Source organism: Meles meles, chromosome 12 (assembly GCF_922984935.1).
Source record: "Meles meles chromosome 12, mMelMel3.1 paternal haplotype, whole genome shotgun sequence".
NCBI classification, from domain to species: domain Eukaryota; kingdom Metazoa; phylum Chordata; class Mammalia; order Carnivora; family Mustelidae; genus Meles; species Meles meles.
The window spans coordinates 4,847,427-4,860,188 of record NC_060077.1 but is presented as its reverse complement, the minus strand read 5'-3'; the positions used below and the strand labels follow the sequence as shown (position 1 = coordinate 4,860,188).

At 46.7% G+C, this 12,762-nt stretch overlaps 1 protein-coding gene across 1 annotated transcript in view; it reads left to right on the top strand.

The window, feature by feature from the left end:
* The window catches only part of CCDC60 (coiled-coil domain containing 60), a 163,161-nt gene that overhangs the window by 104,663 nt on the left and 45,736 nt on the right, over positions 1 to 12,762 (top strand). Inside the window, exon 3 of the mRNA XM_046026024.1 lies at positions 5,489 to 5,659. Within this exon, the coding sequence (XP_045881980.1) occupies positions 5,489 to 5,659 (171 nt within the window). The remainder of the gene's footprint in view (positions 1 to 5,488; positions 5,660 to 12,762) is intronic.

Sequence of the window (12,762 nt, the reverse complement as noted above, 5' to 3'; positions counted from 1 at the left end):
CATGGTCCTCTCAATTGATGCAGAAAAAGCATTTGACAAAATCCAGCATCCGTTCCTGATTAAAACGTTCAAAGTATAGGGATAGAGGGAACATTCGTGAACTTCATAAAATCTATCTATGAAAGACCCACAGCAAATATCATCCTCAATGGGAAAAAGCTTGCAGCCTTCCCGTTGAGATCAGGAACACGACAAGGATGCCCACTCTCACCACTCTTGTTCAACATAGTATTAGAAGTCCTAGCAATGGCAATCACACAACAAAGAGAAATAAAAGGTATCCAAATTGGCAAGGAAGAAGTCAAACTCTCTCTCTTCACAGATGACATGATTCTTTATATGGAAAACCCCAAAGACTCCACCCCCAAACTACTAGAACTCATACAGCAATTCAGTAACGTGGCAGGATACAAAGTCAATATACAGAAATCAGTGGCTTTCTTATACACTAACAATGAAAATACAGAAAGGGAAATTAGAGAATCGATTCCATTTACTATTGCAGCAAGAACCATAAGATACCTGGGAATAAACCTAACCAAAGAGGTAAAGGATCTGTACTCGAGGAACTACAGAACACTCATGAAAGAAATTGAAGAAGATACAAAAAGATGGAAGACCGTTCCATGCTCTTGGATCAGAAGAATAAACATTGTTAAAATGTCTATACTGCCTAGGGCAATCTATACTTTTAATGCCATTCCGATCAAAATTCCACCGTTTTTTTCAAAGAGCTGGAGCAAATAATCCTAAAATTTGTATGGAATCAGAAGAGACCCTGAATTCCTAAGGAAATGTTGAAAAACAAAAACAAAACTGGCGGCATCGCGTTACCTGAGTTCAAGCGTTACTACAAAGCTGTGATCACCAAGACAGCGTGGTACTGGCATAAAAACAGACACATAGACCAGTGGAACAGAGCAGAGAGCCCAGATATGGACCCTCAATACTATGGTCAAATAATCTTCGACAAAACAGGAAAAAATATACAGTGGGAAAAAGACAGTCTCTTCAATAAATGGTGCTGGGAAAACTGGACAGCGATATGTAGAAGAATGAAACTCGATCATTCTCTAACTCCATTCTTGATGTATGACTCCCGACAGCCTTCAAGCTCCCCGCCACTGCCTCTTCCCCTTCTGTCCACCCCGGGGCAAGCTAACAAGAAGGTCCAGCTGCTGCTGCTTTTGGTGCTGGAGGGAAGCTCAAGCCACAGACAAGGGACACCCCAACCCCACTCCCTGACCACGATAAAACCCTAAGGCAGTCACCCCTCTCTGCTCTCGCAGGCTGATTTCAGACCTGCTTGGGAGCCTCCCTGCTCTGCCCAGAAAGCCTCATTATGTGAGTACAAAGTTGCTTCACACCTTTTTAGTGCATCTGTGGTGTCTGTTTCAAACTCAGAACCAGATTTTGAGCAAGGGGCCTCAGTAAAGTAACACACAAAGGTTGCTGTCACATCAGCCCCAGCCCCCAGGTTGGCTCTGCGATTGCTTTGTTTGTGCTACAGCAAGAAAACTGTCATTTGTGAAATTAAGAGGTTACCAATGGAAACAGTTTTCTTTTTTATCAGGTTATCCTGCAACCTCAGGACACTCTTTTGATTAGTGGATTCAGACGCTTGAAAGCAAAATAGAAGCGCACTGTTGTTCCAAACACGAATTCCACATCATATCAACGGCTCGCATTCTTAAACCTAAAAATAAAAGCCAGGCAAAAGCACCTAGAACTGACAATTAAGGGCCAAAGTTATCTGTAACACAGTTTCACTGGGTTACCCTAGGTTACACATTCATTTATTTTTGCACAATTTTGTCCGAGAGGAAACTGAGAGATTATTTTGCTGTAACAAGAATATGAACTGGGATAATATGTGATCCTTGCCTGCAACTGGCTGGCTGGGTTGGACATGTGACACGTAGTGTAGACATTCAGAAAATTTGACATAGGCTGAGAAGCAGGGTCTAAGTGTAGAAAAAGATGACTGATGTCACCTGCCAGTGACATATTTGTAAAAAACTCAAATACCATAGGCTGCCATTGAAGCTAAGACACATCACTTAAAACAAGATAAAAAATACTGCCAATTAAATTAAAACAATGCTTTCTTATCCCTTTAGAACTCCTATTTCATAAAAAAATTATGTCACAATTTTTAAAAGCTCTCTTCACTCTCCTAGACAATTTTTTAATATATCACTCTCTGCATAAAAGGGAAAATATAAGAGAAATACATTGCTTAAGAGAGTCTTTTTTTTTTTAAGATTTTTATTTATCTGACAGAGACAGAGAGAGAGCATGAGAGGGGAGAAGGTCAGAGAGAGAAACAGACTCCCCGCTGAGCAGGGAGCCTGATGTGGGACTCGATTCAGGGACTCCAGGATCATGACCCGAGCCGGAGGCAGTCGCTTAACAAACTGAGCCACTGAGGCACCCCACTTAAGAGATTCTACAAATTTTTTCATACTTAAAGTCCAGCTCTTCTGAATCTCATGTTTTCATTAGAGTCAACAATGGTGTATGTAACATATCTTAAAAGGATGCTTTGTGGGGTGCCTGGGTGGCTCAGTGGGTTAAGCCTCTGTCTTTGGCTCAGGTCATGATCTCAGGGTCCTGGGATCGAGCCCTGCATCGGGCTCTCCACTCGGCAGGGAGCCTGCTTCCCTCCCCCCGCCCCCACCTCACCTGCCTCTCTGCTTACTTGTGATCTCTCTCTCTCTCAAATAAATAAATAAAATCCTTAAAAAAAAAAAAAAAAAAGGATGCTTTGCTATTGTTGCCAGATTTTCTTCCTAGCTGCTGATCCCCGGTCTGCAAACTTTCATACTGTCACTATCTTGATTTTATAAGAGTATGTTTTTAAAAAATGTACATTTCAGACCCCAACTCATGATCCAGTGGTTTTGTGGCCTAAAACATCAAGGGAGGCTATTGTGTGGTCAGGCTGTCCAGAGTCACAACAAAGTTAGAGTGTGTAGATGATGACAAACACATTACAATAAGACACACTCTCGTCTTACACATGTTAAGATGCGGAAAAAAATGTGCTTTGCAGAATTGGTCAACACAACAGAAATGGCAGGAAAAGCTTATACAAAATGAACCAATCTGGTATCCAACAGGATGTTTTGTGGTTTTGTACTGTCATTAGCTTGAAAAACTGTTCATGAAAACTCAAACATTTGCAGATTCCTGGAACATTTCTAGAAGTTCTATTTCTAGCAACTCCCAGATCAGGGCTCGCTTCAATCCAGACCCCAAAGCCCTGTACCACCTGCTCCCGGCCAGTTGCCAGCTTTCGCTCTGGCCACTCTCCTGTATTCCTTCTGTGCTTCAGCTTTTTAAAGACACTTGTAGTTTCCTAAACAGACCATCTTTGGATTCAGCCGTCCTAGTCAGTTCCAGCTGCTTAATGAAGTACCATAGACTGTGTGGCTTGCAAATGACAAAAACTTATCTCCACGTTCTGGACACTGGCAGTCTGGATCAAAGTACCAGCAGGGGCAGGTTCTGGTGAGAACCCTCTTCCGGGCTGTAGACTGCCGGAATCTTGTTGTATCCTCACATGGTGGGCAGCAGAGAAAGGAAGGAAGCTTTCCCATGACCCTTTTAAGGGTACTAATCCCTTTCATGAGGGCTCCACCCTTATGACCTCATCTAATCCTAACCACCTCCCCAAAAACCTTACCTTCTGATACCATCACATTGGGGGTAGGGTTTCAACACATAAATTTCAAGGGGACACAAACATTTAGTCGATAATACACCTCTTCGCATTTATAACTAACTGCTATTCCATCCACTTATATGCCATTTCCCACGTGTTTTCCTACTGGTAAAGCCCTACTTATTCCAAATGTCACCTCCCCCAGGAAGCCCTCTTAGATTTCTCTAGGTCCCTGTAGCTCTTTCTACATTGTGCTCAGAGTGTATGCTCGTGGGTGTACTTCCTCTGTGATACTGTGAACTCTCTGGCTGCAGATGCCTTATCTTCTTGCTTTGTGTAACTTCAGTCTCCTCACAGCACCTGGACTAGCCGGTTCTCAGGCAATGTCTGCCCGAGAAATAAATGAATGAAAAGTTATCACTGTGTGATGCAATTTGGAAAAATACTGGGAAAGCTCCACCCCCTGCCTCCCAGCATATTTCCCCCAATGGACATTATGAGAATCTACTGCCATGCAAATGTAACACCTTAACTCTTCCTAGAAAATGAACAAGGATTAATTAATCCTATCACAATCTAACCAAGAGAGCTTGCTGAGAACATTCCCCTCCAAAGCTGAACACAAGAGAAAGACAAGGACACAGAAAGAGGTTACTCAGAACAAAGGAAGGGAGGTCTCACTTCATGCAGGAAGATGTCTCCAACCACCCCCTAGTCTGAATTAGGTGCTCTCTTCTTACAAAGCTCAGAGTCCTTCCCATTCCCATCATTCTTCATCATCACTGGTTTACTCTTAGAACAGCATTCTGTCCATCACTGTGTCCCCAGTGGTGAGCACCGTCCCCAGCACACACTGGTTGCTCAAGAGGAGTTTTGAGAATAAAAGTAAATCTCGGAACCAATACTCACGGCTGGGGAAACATGGTGGGGGTTCAACACGGTGCCTAACAACTTCCCAGAGAGTCAGGACAGACAGAGAGATGGGTTCACTCCTTCTCCACCAGAGTGCTGTCAAAGTCCAACCCCAAGGTGACAAATGGCAAAATGGGGGAGGTGTGTAGACCAGTCAGGCACAGAATGTCTTGGCATCAAGCCAGTATCAGGACGTCTGATTAGGAAACGGTGGTGGGGTCACGAAGTCTCAACGTATGTCACATGACAGAGCAAACACCTATACTTACTGCCTCCACCTTGCAGCCCTTGTGAAGCGTGTGAAGCAAATGTGAGCATTTAGGTGAATCTGAGAGAACAGCCTTGGCCAGAAGCCCAGGCCCTGGAGGACTGATCTGCCACCGATTATCATGGATGAGCACCTTTCCAAACATAAAGGTGTCTCATCCTGCAGGGTGTGGATTACTATGCTCATTTCATAGCACCTAACAGAGTGCCTGGCACATAACAGTTGCTCAATAAATATTTGTTGAATAATGGACTGAAGAAGGAACTGAGACCAGAGAGGTCCTTCTGACTCTGGAATTCCAAAGGCAAGAAGGTTCCTGCCCTGCAGGTATGAGGGTGCCCTTCAGAGACGATCAGTCCCAGGACAATATAGCACTGTCTTTGGGGCGCCTGGATGGCTCAGTCGGTTAAGCATCTGTCTTCGACTCAGGTCATGATCCCAGGGTCCTAGGATCGAGCCTCGCATTGGGCAGCAGAGAGCCTGCTTCTCCCTCTCCCTCTGCCTGCTGCTCTGCCTCCTTGTGCTCTCTCTCCATCTCTCTAACAAATAAATAAAAATTTTAAAAATATATATATAGCACTGTCTTCACGGTCAGCTCAACTTTGTTGCTCTCTCCCCCCGTCCCTCCCGCCCTCCTCCAGCATGTTGATCCAGTCGGCGAAGATAGGCCGCGGGTACTTCAGCGTGCTGCGAGAGGAGAGCGCCTTGAGAAAGAAGCAACAGCAGCTTCAGAGACGCAAAGAGGAAGAAAGACACAAATTCCAGCCAGCCAAAAAGATGTCAGACATCCATTACGGCGAGATTCTTCTGACGTAAGTAGTTGCGGCAGCCGCAGCGCCAACAGTCTGGGGAAGGGCTGTGCTGAGTGAACGCCGCCTGCCTGGGCCGGGAGATGGTGGTTGTCTCTGACCGGAAGCCCCCTCTCAGGCTGGCGTCTGGCCATTGCTTTTAGTCTGCTCCGACCTACCTCTCAGCCTCACCTCCCGGGACTCCGTGGGGTATCTTCTACTACAGATGTCTGTTCTCTTGTCTCATGTCAAGAGCTATCCAAGAACTCATGCTGCTTCCCAAATGTGCCTCTTTCCCTCCCTCTACAGGGCCTGCCCCTCGCCCTAGGCCTCTCCTCATGCTGTTCCTTGGGCCTTCCATAACAGCCTTTCCCACATCCTCTTCTGACTAAAAAGTTCTCCTTATTAAAAGCCCAAGGTGAATGGCGCCCTCTCCTGATATTTCCTGGACTCCAGATCAACCCCCTCCAAAACCTACTCAGATTCGGGGTTCCTGTAACGTGTTTGTGTGCTCGTTTACTTTAACCCACATTAGGATCTCTATTCTAGACCTTCAGCTGCACCCTCAAATCCTAGCTCAGTGTCCAGCCAAAGCAGGTGCACAAGAAATGGTTGTTGGTTTGTTGACTAAAGTAGCCCCCCTTTTTCTGTAAAGGTCTGTCCTCTGGTTGGGAGAGGACCATCAAGGGACGGGTCCATTATGAAATGTCCACGTAACAACAGCAATGGGGATGATGACAGTAACAACCACAACAATAGTTATAATGAGTGTCTAATCTCTGCTTTATGCACAACTTTTCATCTAAATTTCAAAATATGGGGCGCCGGGGTGGCTCAGTGAATTAATGGCTCTGCCTTTGGCTCAGGTCATGATCCCAGGATCTTGGGATTGAGCCCCGCATTGGGCTCTCTGTTCGGCGGGGAGCCTGCTTCACCCCTTCTCTCTGTCTGCCTCTCCGCCTACTTGAAATCTGTCTTTCAAATAAATAAATAAAACATTAAAAAAAATAAATTTCAAAATATACCTTAGATAGGTACTATTATTACCCACTCCCTTTTTGAGATTAGGAATGACGTTTAGAAATGCTCACATAATTCCCCTGTTACTAAGGTCATAAATTAAAAAGCATCCCTAAGGGGTGCCTGGGTGGCTCCGTGGGTTAGTCTCTGTCTTCTGCTCAGGTCATGATCTCAGAGTCCTGGGATCGAGCCCCGCATCGGGCTCTCTGCTCAGCGGGGAGCCTGCTTCCCTCTCTCTCTCTCTCTCTCTCTGCCTGCCTCTCTGCCTCCTTGTGATCTGTCAGATAAATAAATAAAATCTTAAAATAAAATAAAAAGCATCCCTGAGTCCCCGAGTGACACCAAAATTCCTAGGCTATGCCATTCCGCATGGGCAGACTCCTAGGATACTTGGACTTCAATAAGGCCTGAATCTGGGATGGAAAGGAGGTACTGAGGCAGGCGGAGAGGGAAGGATGGTGGAAATGGTCTGCCCCCATAGCCATTGTCCTGTTACAGCCACGGTCTCCACCCTGGCTACATGTTAGAATCACCTGGGCAGATTTTTTTAAATACCAATGCCCAGGGAAAGATGGCAGCGTAAAGAGGACCCAAAGCTCACTTCATCCCACGGATACAACTAGATAATACAAAATACCGATGCCCAGGGTGCTTCCCAGACCAACTACATCAGACTCTCTGGGGGTGTTGCCTGGACAGAGTATGTTTGAAAGTTGCCACAGTGACTTCCGTGTGGAGCCAAGGTTGAGAGCCACTCTGCTAGGGCTTCCAGGACCCACACTGCCAGGCTGCCAGCTAAAGAGGAAAGGAATCCACAGCAGACAACCCCTTTCCTCCGCAATATGTCCCAAATTCTGTTCTTCACAGTGTTAACTTAGAGAAGTATCAATATGTGCTTTTTTCCTTTTTTTTTTAAAGATTTATACATGTACTTGAGAGAGAGAGAGAGAGAGAGCATGAGGAGGGGCAGAGGGAGAGAGAGAGACTCTCAAGCAGACCCATTCTGAGTGTGGAGCCCGATGTGGGGCTCAATCCCAGGATCCTGAGATTGTGACCTGAGCTGAAACGAAGAGTCGGGTGCTTAATGGGATATGCCACCCAGGCGCCCCCTACATATGCTGCTTAAAACAAGGGTCCTATCAGTGAGATCCTACAACACGTGACCTTTCTGCATATGGCTACCTTCACTTACCAGAATGTTTTTGAGGTTTATCCCAGACAGAAAGCAGATTGGTGGTTGCCAGGGGTCGAGGGAGTGAGGGAGTGGGGAGTGACTGCTTAATGGGGAGGGGGCCTCCTTGGGGGTGATGAAAATGTTCTGGAACCACACTGAGTTGATGGTCGCACAAGGCATTCCTACCACGCAGGAAATTCCGAAGGGTTAAGGAGTTCTGTGCCAAGAACCAGAGTCTAAGACAGGTTCTCTGGGAGCTCTACGCCGGAAGCCAGAGGGCAGAGAACATAGGTACCATTTCTATGATCTCACTAATGCCCATCCCCTCAAGGTTAGGGGGCAAAAAGAGAGTCTGGATAGACACCCCAGAAGTGTAACTTTTGAGCAGGATCTTTAATGCCGAATAGAAAGAGATGGGGTGGGGTGCCTGGGTGGCTCAGAGGGTTAAGCCTCTGCCTTCAGCTCAGGTCATGATCTCAGGGTCCTGGGATCGAGCCCCGCATCAGGGTCTCTGCTCAGCGGGGAGCCTGCTTCTTCCTCTCTCTCTCTGCCCGCCTCTCTGCGTACTTGTGATCTCTGTCTGTCAAATAAGTAAATAAAACCTTTAAAAAAAAAAAGAAAAAAAGAAAGAAAGAGATGTGGCTAGACCCATCAGTATCAGCCCAGCAGAAGTTTCTGTGGCCAGCATTTCTGGTTAGGAAGGCCAGAGCTGAAAGTGGAGGGCGTTGATGGTGTCATCTTTCGGAAACGTGATTTTCAGAGTGAAAAGAAAGCAGGCAAGTGATGACCTGAGCCACCAGCATCCATCCACTAAATGGGCCACCAATAATGCCTGCTCATGGGATAGAGGCACATGATAGAGAGAAGGCCAGCCACTCAATGAAGAAGGCAGTTCCTATTTTTTCCATGAGGGTTCCAAGAGCTTAGTGCAAAGTCTGCTTTCCCCGAGCCCGATGGTGCTTAGAGCCCAGGATCCTTTTTTTTTTTTTTCCCTTATGTTATATTAGTCACCATACAGCCCATCATTAATTTTGGGGGCTCCTACTGACAAGTAGCCAGCTGGCAGGCTTTCCATGACATAAGGAGAAGGAATGAACTCGGGGTTCTTTCTTGCAGGAGCTGCACTCAGGCTACAGGCAAACGAACAGGCGCTGGGGAAGGGGGACAGGCCTCTGTTAAAGTCTCCTGCAACTTTCTCAAGACTTCTGTTGCCACGTCTCCCTTGTTTGAATGGGGTTTTAATCCACGGTCATAGAACACGATTCTCTCTTCTTCCATCCATGTTTCAGAGCGTGAGACACGGTTTATTTAAAGTTTAATAAGCTTAAATATGCATGAGATTGTTCTGGTCTCCTTGTGTCTTACCTGGTGGATTCTAGGAGCAGCACAAGTGTGGCTGTTAAAATAAAAGGGGAGGCCACGACTGCCGTGTAGCCATCAAATGCAGGTGGAGAAGCAAGGGTTAAAAAATAGCAATGGGTGGCTCAGTTTTCGGCTCACGTCATGATCTCAGCATCCTGGGATCGAGTCCCACCTCCGGCTCTCTGCTCTGCAGGGAGCCTGCTTCCTCCTCTCTCTCTGCCTGCCTCTCTGCCTCTTTGTGATCTCTCTCTGTCAAATAAATAAATAAAATCTTTTAAAAAAAATAGCAATGGGGGATTTTCCATACCAGAACCAGCAGTGGGTAAGTTGGGCTGGGGTCTGGACTTCTCCCATACAGCTGTTTAACTCTGGGCCAGTCACTGCATCTCTCTGAGCCTCCTTCACCCAGATGCATGGTACCAAACTCCCAGGTTTGTTATGAGGATCCAAGGAAACAGTGCTTAGCGCAGAGCCTGGCATACCAGACAAGAAGCCCTCAGTAGCTAGTAGCTATTATTATGCAATAAGGTGAATTTGATCTCTCTGGGCCTCAATTACCCAAAATCCTCAGATTTATGGCTAAAAATCTTCATTTCCAGGCAGGCCCGAAAGCATCTGTCATCTAAGAGCCGCGTGCTACAAACATAATTCCAGTCACAGAAGTATCAGAAAGACAAGTGTTCATTTATAATACTTTTTTAACAAGGTATTTGATCTTGTGCATTATAAAAGCGAGAGGGATTACTCCACTCTCCCACCCGCCCACGCTGACCCCCACCCCAACCCCCACCCCGCAGATCTAAGACCATAGGATAAGTTCTTTCAGACAGAAGTTTTAAGTCTGACAAAGTAGGCAAAGGGAAAAAGAAAATCAAGCATGTCCCGAAAGATTTCTGCCTGCTAGCAGTCTTTCCCACCGTGCTCAATGACCTCGTTTTTCAGCTGCAGATTTAGTTGAAAAGGTGGGGGGAAAAAACAAGGGTGGAATTTTTCTTGTTATCCTGGTTGAAGGAAGACAGAAAACCAGAGCTTAAGGACTGGAACAGCTGGGTTAATGTCTATGCAGTCTAAACCACCGGGGACACAGTTGCCCCACAGGGGCAAGCCCATGTATTTGCTTCTGGCTCCTCAGTTCTAGGGCTGAATAAAGCTCGCATGGAAATGGAAATCAGGGGACCTAGATGCTGGTCCTGTTTTTCAGTTAACTCTGTGACCCCAGGATCGTCCTCGAATTCTCAGGGGGAAGGTAAATTCCTAATGTGTGTCCCCATGCCACCTCCTCTGTCCCACCTCGGCCTCATTCCCTGCACAAAACCAGAGTGATCTTCTCAAGACAGAAGTTTCTTTAAACCTGAAATGGGGTTTTTGGCTGCCATTCCTAAAAGGATAAAGACCAAAGTCTGAGCAGGGGCCACAAGAGTCTAGATGGGCTTGTCCTCTCTTTCTCCCCCCGCCCCAGCCACACACACTTCACCTACTTCTGCACTCATGATATGCCCCCCCCCCCACACACTGGAGGCCTTTCCCCCATCCCATGCACTTACTTAATTCCCATTCGACCTTCAGATTTTAGCTCACTGTTTGTTCCAGTTTCTGCTGATGTGAACAACCACTCCGAAAGCAACAAACCTTTATTTCACTCACAACTCTGCAGCTTGAGCTGGGCGAATGGGCAAGGACTGTCTCCAGCACCACTAGCTGGGGTAGCTCAAAGGGTCCATTTCCAACACGGTGCGTCCCCTGGGTGGTCACTCGGAGCTGGCTGTCAGCTCGTGAGCTCGGCTAGGGCTGAGACCCAGCAGCCGTGGTGCTTCTCCCTACGAGTTTCAGGCTGCCAGCTTCCTCACAGCATGCCCATGGCTGGGCGCTAACAGTGAGCATCCCGAGAAACGAGAAGGAGAAGCTGCCAGTCCGTGGAGCCTAGGCCCCAAAATGGGCATCACGCCAATTTCTTTTGACAGACACGTTCTAATAACTCAGCCACTCACAAAACCAAGATTCCAGGGGAAGGGTACATAGGGCCATCTCTCCCTTGGAAGAGAGTCAAAGAACATGGGGTTTGTGGTTCTAAATGGCCACGACCTCCTCCAAGAAGTATTACCTGGATCCTTTTCAGCCAAACTCCCTATTTTGAGCTATCAAAGAACCATACACTCTTCTGTTCAGCCTCATTGCCACTGCATGTTTCGTTATACCCGTTTCTGCCCCTAGACTCTAAGCTTCGGAGGGGAGAGGCTGGGTCTGTCTCATTCATTGCTGTGTCCACGGCCTCCAGCCATCCAGAGATATTCAATAAATCTAGGTGGAAATGAATGAAGCAAGGAACCCATCAGTGATTCAGTCAATGAAGGTACTTAGATTGAGGCTCAGAAAGTAAAAGGCCCAAAGGGAATTCGCACGTAGCAGGAAATAAGAAGGCTAATGAGGAGTGAGAAGCCAGATGTGCATGAGTCTCCGGCAACCCTCTGAGAAGCCCAAGCCACGTGTAAAGTGGGCAGTGACCTTGATTGTGGGCCCCACCTGACTGTAGCCAGCCAGAACACAGGCCCAGAGGGGCAACAGTTTTTAAGTTTTCAGAACCAAAACGTCTCCATTTTTATGTGAGATCTCACAGTTTTAAAATACAGTTGATTCCATTATACACATAGTAGGCTTCTTAAAATGTGTGCATGGCCTAGATTTGGTCATGGGCAAAAAAATATCTATACACCCTATGACTCAGGCCTGCTAGAAATAATTAAAAAAAGAAAACTATTTTCTATAACTGAAAGGACTTGCTCCATGGTGGTGGAGAAAAAAAAAAAAACGTTTTAATATGGTATTAAATGTAACTTATTCTGTTTCATTTTCTAACAGTCTTTTTGGGCAAATCACCAGTGGTTTCAAAGATGAACTGCCTGTGTGGGCTATGTCTCCCTTCTCTAAGCAAGCCCTCTCTTTCCCTTTCCCAGATGGTGTCTGGCTTGACAGGAAGCTTCCATAGTCTCCATATTCTCTATGGGGCAGAGCATGGGGTTCTGGTTTCCCACAGCAGCCTGCCTGGTGGCTGTGGGGGCACGACTGGTTATGGCTGAACTTTGGGGGCACGCTCATATCTGCTTCTAAAGTTTGAGATCCCCACACTTCAGGCTGATTCGACCAACCAATGAGTCAGCAGTCTGTAGAGTTGGATGAAGCCTCTTTAAGGAAAAGACCAGAAACAGGAGCCACAAACTCCAGGCAGTTCCTTGCCTGTGTCTCATACCTTCATTGCTACTTTTCACTGTCTCCATGGCCAGGACCCCATGGCCAAGCTGAAGCCACCTTCCTCTCTCAGGCTGGAATTATTACAATGCCCCTAACAGGTCTCCGTGCCTCTGTCCTTGCCCTCCTCCCCCACCATAGACCATTTACAAAACAGCGGTGAGAAGGATCCTTTCTGAATGCAAGTCAGACGTGTCTTCTCTCAGTCCAAAATCCTTTACTCTCATTTAGAGAAAAGGCCCAAGTCCCCGCAGTGATCTGCAAGGCCCTGTTCTCTCTCTCTCCTCCTCGCCATCATCTCCCTATTGTCTCTGAAACACAGCCCCAC